At 52.5% G+C, this 7,752-nt stretch overlaps 1 protein-coding gene across 1 annotated transcript in view; it reads left to right on the top strand.

The window, feature by feature from the left end:
• Positions 1-828: 828 nt before the first annotated feature.
• Positions 829-7,752, top strand: part of GNAS (GNAS complex locus) — a 53,762-nt gene continuing 46,838 nt past the window's right edge. Inside the window, exon 1 of the mRNA XM_082645535.1 lies at positions 829-2,647. Within this exon, the coding sequence (XP_082501661.1) occupies positions 844-2,647 (1,804 nt within the window). The 5' untranslated portion in view covers positions 829-843. The remainder of the gene's footprint in view (positions 2,648-7,752) is intronic.

Genomic DNA, 7,752 nt, shown 5'->3' with positions numbered 1-7,752 from the left:
CTCACGACCACCTGTCGCATCCCCGCGCGCGCCTGCACCCCCTTCCCACACGCCCAAAGCCTTGCGCTCCAGACCTGGGCAGGATCCGAGGCTGTCCAGGGCTGGGGGCTGGGGCTCAGGGGTTCAGGGGTAATTTGGGGTTATGAAACACTCCTGCAGTCCCCCCTCCCCTCGAGGAGAGTCTGTTGGGTCTGGGAGGGAGGGTTTCAGCTCCTGCGCTCAAGCAGCCCGGGGCCCACGTCTTGCATCACGTGTCCCGCAACGCAGGAGAGCTCTCTCTCTGGCCAGGGGAGAAGAGAGGAGAAAGACTCCAAATCAGTCAGGGAGAGGACTGGAAGGAGCCAAAACGTCCCTGCGAGGCCTGCGCTCATCAGCCCCCTTACCCAAAGTCCGGGGCTCCCGGCTCCCGGAGCCGGCTCCCAGAGCCACCTCGGCCGGGGCTGGCGTCCCCTGGTGGCAGAGAAAGAGCACTACGAGCGATTTTCGGACCGAATCGGCGCGCTCCTCTGATCCAAGCAGGCGGGGCTGGCCTGGAGCTGAGAGAAAGAGAGAGGAGGGGACGAGGCAGGCCAAAGGGGGGGCCAGGGGCAGCCTGAGGGGATAAAAAGTGGCCAGAAAGGAGCCAAGACTCAACCAGCAACAATAGACTTGCTTCTGCCATGGTCTGGGGTTTGAGGTCCTGAACCCCTAGACCTCACTAGGGTTAGAAAGTGCGGTTGGAGAACTTTCCAGCTGGTACTTTGATTTTTTTTTTTTTTTTGAAAATATTTTTTTCACCCTAGTTCGGCCGGGTGCTCCGTCTTACGGGGCCCCAAGTTTATTTTAAGAAGCCGCCACCGTGTTATGGGCGTGCGCAACTGCCTCGACGGCAATAATATGTCAGGACAACGCAATATCCCCCTTGAACTCGGCGAACAGCCCGAGCAACCACCTTTGGAGGCCCCAGGGGCAGCTGCCCCCGGTGCTGGGCCTGGCGCAGCCGAAGAGATGGAGACCCCACCGCCTCACAGCGAGCCCGTCCCCGTCGAGATTGAAGGCGAGGCCTGCGGACCCCCAGAAGTCTCCAGGCCCAAGTTGCAGGGCCTCAGCCAGGCCATCAGGGAAGCCGGAGCCCATGGAGGCTACAGCCCACCTCCTGAAGAAGCCATGCCCTTCGAGGTCGAGCAGTCCAGCTTGGGAGGCTTCTGGCCTACCCTGGAGCACCCTGGAGACACCACTGGGGCCCATGCAGGCCTTGAAGCCTTCAGCCCACCGGTCATGGAGCCCGGAGCCTTCGGTGAGGCCAGGCCAAGCCTGGGAAGCTACAGCCCTCCTCCCGAAGAAGCCATGCCCTTTGAGTTTGAGCAGCCTGCCCAGGGAGGCTGCAACCAACCTCTCTTGCAGGTCTCAGACCTCGCTCCAGGAGGCCCAGGTGCGGGGGTCTTCAGGGCTCCTCCCGAGGAGCCCCGAGCCCTCAGACCTGCAAACGCAGGCTTCAGAGGAGGATGCAGCCCTCCCCCTGAGGAGGATGTGCCATTTGAGTTTGATGGAGCAGCCTTTGGGGACGACAGCCCACCCCCTGGGCTCCCCCGAGCTATCCCGCAAATCGACGGCCTTGGCGGCAACCCGATCGCGGCAGTTGCGGCCCCGAGTGCGGTCCTCCTCGCTCCCGCCGCGAACGAGCCCCCCCTCTGGGTCCCAGGCATCATCGGCAGCCCATCTCGAGAGGCTGTCAGACCTCCTCCACACTTCGCGGGCAACAGCCCCCCGATGGAGATCTCCGGACCCCCGCGCGAGATTGGCAGCGCCCCCGTTGGGGTCGACGACGCTCCCGTCAACGTGGACAGCCCCCCAGTCGCGCTTGACGGCCCGCCCATCGAGGTCTCCCGAGCCCCAGTTAAGAGAGAGCAAGCAGAGGGAGAGAGACCCCCAGGTGAGGGAGAAACAGCCGAGATGGAAGGAGGCTCAGCCACCGCTGCCGCGGAGAGAGGCAAAGTCCCCGATCACGGAGACGGAGCCCCTGCCGCCGGAGCAGCCCCTGACACGCCAGCCGCCGGGGCAGCCCCTGCCGGCCCTGACACTCCAGCCGCCGGGGCAGCCCCTGCCGCCCCTGATGCTCCTGTCGCCCGGGCCGCTCCCGCCGCCTGCGCAACCCCAGCCTCTGGAGCCCGACCCAAAATCAGTTTCCTTAGACCCCCCAGCCCCGAGATCCAGGCTGCCGATCCGCCTACTCCGCAGCCTCCTCGCGCATATGCCTGGCGGGGCAGGTCCGAGCGCAGCTGCTACCGCGGCGACGACGACGACGACGAAATATCGGTCAGCAGCGACAGCGGAGACGAATCCGACGATGGGACCTTCGGATGCCGCCGCTGGTTTCAGTCCAGGCGAAACCGCCGCCGCCGAAAGACCCGGCGCAACTTGCTCCTCAACTTCCTCGTTCAGGCCTTCGGAGGCTGCTTCTGCCGATCCGAGAGCCCCCAGTCCAGAGGCTCCCTCAGCCCCAAGGTCAAGAAGGTTGCCCTGGCGGAGAAGCGCAGACAGACCCGCAAGGAGAGCATGGAGAAGCGCGCCCAGAAGCGCGCAGAGAAGAAACGCAGCAAGCTCATCGACAAGCAGCTCCAGAACGAGAAGATGGGCTACATGTGTACGCACCGCCTGCTGCTTCTAGGTAATGCGGCGGACTCTGCCCGTGGGGAGCAGGGCCGCCCGGGGGCCCCGGGAGCGGGTGGCAGGGCTGCCCGGTGGGGCTTGGGGCCCGGCGGCGGGAGGAGGGGGTCTGGCCAAAGGCGGGAAGAGCCTGCCAGAAAGTTCCAGCTAGGGGCCCTAACTTTGCCCCGGGAGCGGGAGGGGCCTCGGGTGGGCTTGGGTGGGGAAGTGTATGCCCTTTAGGGAGACAAGTGGTGCGGTACAACACTGAGGGTCGTTTCCAGCTGGACAAACCAGCGCCAGCGACCTTAAGACATCGCCGAGTCGTGGGGTGGGGGACGGCAAGAAAGGCTGGGGCTTCAGGTGAGCCAGCAACTGCAGGGGAGGGCTCCGGGGTCGCTCAGGCTGGGCTGGCTGGGGCCGTTGGTGGGTTGGGGTCATTGTTGGAGGTGCGTCCCCGCCTCGCCTGGCACGGCTGCTTGGACTAAGACGGCTTGTTGTTGGTGTGTGTTGGTGTCCATATTGTGTCCGCCTGTGCATGATATGCTCAAGCGTTCTCCCATTCCCGCCCCTGGCACCCCCAAATTACCCGCCGACTGTGTACTTGTACCGGGGAACGGGCTGTCTTGTGTTTTGCGCCATTGCGCGGGCAAAAACTTTCCGTGTTCGCACACTTGGGTGGTACCTGTGCGCTGGCGCTGTGCAGTGGGCGGCGCGAAAACGCCCGAGAAGGTAGCGGGAGACGCTGGGCAGGATGTTGGGGCGGGGGGAGGGGGCCGCCTCCGGCCGGCCTCCGTAACCTGTTTTCTGTCTGTCTTTCTCTCTTTTCTCCCTTTGCGCTAAGCGTTTCCTCACTTCTCATTCGTTCGCCCAACCCTCCCGCCTTTACGGTTGAAAAACCAGACACTCAGGTATCTGGGGCGTCCGGGACTGCGCGCAGAAATTCGGTATTCTGCACACACTCTGCTCACCTGGCGGGGGATGGAGGGAGGAGGGGGAGAAAAATCCCCCCACTTAACCCGCTGTAGGCGAGTCCCGGATCCCAAACCACACGGGGCTGGGGAAGGGCTGGGGAGGTGGGAGGGGGGCGTGGCCAAGTTTAAAAAATATGAAATCATTTTTCTTCCTAGGGAAGAGCCTGAGGTAAGCCAATCATTTACCCTTTTACAGAATACAGTAGGAGGGGCTTGGTTTAAAGAGAGAGGGGTTATGCGTTGGGAGTGGAATGCCCATCTTGTGTTTGAAATGCAATTAAAATAAAACTTTAAAAAAAATGCTTCCAGTGTATTTTAAGTGTGTGGACAAAATGTGATAAAACTGTGAGACATGTAAATGTTTGCATGTGAATTTTTTCAAGCAGCTTTAGCTGGGGGCAAAGAGGCTCAAAGGTAAGATCCTCTGCATATGGGCTTGGGATACAGAAACATTAAAAAAAAGTTAATAATCTCATTGGAAGGTTACTTTTGGTGGCCCTGGCCTTCCCCCTCCTTCTCCCTTCACCTATGCCAGCTTTCAGGGTCCTCTCCCCTCTCCAGGACCTCCCTCCTCCCCCCACAGCTTGACTCTTGTGCCACAGCTAATCAAAGCAGCAATTAGCAAAGGTCTAAATGTGGGGCTTAAGTGAAAATTCCAGATGTGAAACTCCACAATCTTAATTTCTTTATTTATTCTCTAAGACCTCTCAAGGGATTTCAAGATCACAACTTTTCAGGTGGCGCTACTGTTCGTTTGCTAAATAGTTTATAATGTGTGATGGTGTCTGTTAATGACCTATGGGCATCACTGTTTGCTGTTGTGATATATGCCTCTTATGCATCACAGTTTTAAATGTGATGGTCATTCTATTTATGCCCACCCAGGGAAATACGGACATCATTTCCCCAAAAACATACAGGAGGGAGACACTTTTACATTTCAGATGCCTCAACTGCGCGGAAGGCACAGCGCCTCAAACGACAACGTTCTGTTTTCCTGCAGACAACTGATTTTGCCACAAGAGCCCCATTTCAATATCCCAAGCATAGCTCTGGGTAGCAAACCTGTGATGGGGGAGGCGGCCATAATTGGGGGCAGACAGGAGAGCCAAGTGACGGTGTGCACTTGACCCCTAATTGGCCAGTGCCCCTCATATGCCGGGGCCTCAGTTGCCTCATTTGTGAAGTGACGCTTTCAAGCAGATCTTCACTAAATTCTCCTTTGCTCCATGGCCTGAATCCCCTATTCTGGGAGTTTGGGATGGGGGTGGGGAGCACCATCCACTTAAATCAGGACTGGAGCCTTAAACCATAGATTATGCACGCATCAACTCTGTAGCAAGCAGTCCGTGTCTGGGGCTGAGCCTTAAGAATATTAGAAGTTTCCCTTGCTTACCCATGTTTTATATGCAGGGGGAAAAATTCACCTTAAGTAAAGGAAATTAGCTGGGGTCACCCTGCCATCATCCTGGCCCTGCACCCAGGTCAAGCACGTTTGCATGCAGTGTAGTCCAGTGAAACGTGGGCCCTGTCTAGCATGAACCTGAATTCAGAAAGCCAGATTGCCTGCTGTGGCAGTGTGGCTGGTTGAGCCAGGCTGCAATCTGACAAGGTTTCATTTTGCCAAAGTGACAAGAGAGTCACCCCGCTGGGTCTGAATTACTGATTGCAGAGGGGGAGAGGAGGCAGAATGAAGACCCACTTCCATTTAGGACAAGCCTTTTCACTAACATTTAAATCCTAACATATAAAACAAGACATCCGTATATGCTGACCACTGAAAAGGGAAGATCAAATGACCATCCTTTGATAATTGGTGACATACAGATTCAACTGTTGCTTTAAAGCTGTATGTGTTTCTGTGTATATACCCTCTCCATTTTTAATGCCCAAACAGCTTAACCACATTACAGGGAATCTTAAAAAGGAAAAAGGTAGATAAATAGTTAGAAATAGATAAACAGATAGAGAGACAATCAGTAACATGACTGAAATTCTAGAATAGCTAAAAAGTTGAAGCCTTTTTCTTACTCAACACTAGCCAATAATAGACTTATTACCATGTTTCTGTTGCCTTTGTGAATAACTTTGGTGGCTTAAACATGTTTTGGAAACCTAATTTGGGTGATTCCCTCATTTTTGTTAAGAATTGAAGGGACTGCCAGACTAGAATTTCTTAGTAGCTGCTGAATTTATTAAAATTGTGCAGGCAAATGCTATATATAATAATGGCTATTCTGCCATGACACTTTATTTATACAGTGAATCTCAATTAATTATATGATAATTTATTTATGCCACCAGGTGCAACAGTGAGGCATCCATCTCATCCTGCTGGAGTGCCCTTTTTCTTTGCTTTGCTTTTTTATTTATTTTTAATTCAGCCATTTTTCCGTATTCAAAATGCCTCCACTGAGCTGTTTGGTGCAGTGGGAAGGGCATGGCTTACCAGGCCAAAAGTCTCTTCCTTGCCTTTTAAAATCCAATTTCCCTAGATTTTTCTCAAAAAAAAAATGCCTTTCTATACAGCTATGTTAATTTTTATCATTTGCCTACGTTACATATACCATGGAAAACTGGTATTAAGCAAAATAAAGTGGGGCTTGTCACCTTCTTGTACATTCCTCCCACCCCCTGACTCTCCCCACCCCCAGCTTGAGAGGGATAGCCTCACTGCCTTCAGAATTATTAGTAACCTGTAAGAGTAATGATTACGCATAATGATAGCACTTTTTTACTGTATTTTTAAAAGCCTTTCATCCAGTCACATTTGTCCTTTGCAACAGCCTTGGGCAGTAAAAATGTGATGGGACCCCATTTCATAGGCAAGTAAACCAAAAGCTCAGAGTTTAAATGTCAGGGACTTTTGCTTAAAGACTGCAAGGTAAGTGAAGGAATCAGAAGTTTCTAATTCAGTGCTCACCCCCAAAATGTGGTAATAAGTTATAAAGCGTCATTTCAGTGTGAGGCGTGATTATTGTTAAGTGCGTTATGTGCTCTTAAAATCCCTTGTCAGATGACAGGTGTCCCGCAGTCTTCTGCCTCCTGAATTATAGCCAGAACCAGACAGATCCTTGGTTATAAATGTCCATTGAGTGTACGTGAAATGTGAGCCTCCTCATTGCTGGGATACCTGTCACTGCTGTGGTGATATTTTGTTGCCACATTTGCTGTCATTCATCTGCCAACACTGCAGTCTTTGTTTGTTTGTTGGACTTCTTTTTTTGAATGCAGGTTTTCTTTAAAGTCTTTTTAAAATCCCCCAGAAGTGTTCTTTAGCAAGGTCTAAAGCTTTTTTCTTTACTCAGGTTTCCACTAAAAAATCGTTATCATCTTCATTTAAAAATACAGTTGCTTTTATGCATAGCCCCTCCATTATTAGTGTTTGAGTGTAATAGACTGTTTAGAATCTCCTGGCCTGGATCTAATGACCCTATTAAAATAACTCTTGCTCAATATTCTTCATAGTGATTATTTTTAAAAAGTATTCCTTCCTTTCAGTCGGGGCTTCTTAGTGAGTGTCAGTACATAATCTTGGAAACCACCTTTGACTTTTATGGGGGAAGGTTGGTATTAAGCAAAAAAAAAAACCAAACAACAACAAAAAAAACTTTTTTAGAGACGGTAACCTAATTGACTAGATTTGAAATTCTCCATCCCAACCATGTGTCTTCGTTTTAGAGTTAATTTCCCCACCAAATAAAACATACCCCTCACCCCCAGCAAAACAGTGGCCCTCCAAATCCCTCTCCATTAAGTGACTTTTAGGAGGCATGTAAATAGCCAATGAAAACTGGTCTCTACACTTCTTGGTTTCTTTAACCTGTGGCCAAGGCGACCCACCTTGTGCCTCCTGGGGTTTCTAATGGAATGTGAAATTAACATACCAGTTGTCCATTTCAAAATCGGATTCCTCTGCAAGTGTAGCAATTTTCAAAACAGAAAGGGCAGGGCCAGTTGCTGTGACAGGGTTCCCACCAGCAATTAAAACAGTTAGTCAAGTCAGTCTAATTAACCCTCTCCAGCTCTGGTGGCCCCCCAGTAAAAGGAACCCAGACTCTGGCCCTGTTAACACCAACCTCAACAGATTTCATTGAATTAGCCTGAAAGGGTCTTTGTCCCATCAGATTCCTGTTCTGGCCTGTGGTCACCC

Source organism: Mesoplodon mirus (assembly GCF_964341445.2).
Source record: "Mesoplodon mirus genome assembly, chromosome: 15".
NCBI classification, from domain to species: domain Eukaryota; kingdom Metazoa; phylum Chordata; class Mammalia; order Artiodactyla; family Ziphiidae; genus Mesoplodon; species Mesoplodon mirus.
This window is presented reverse-complemented; position numbering and strand designations above follow the sequence as displayed.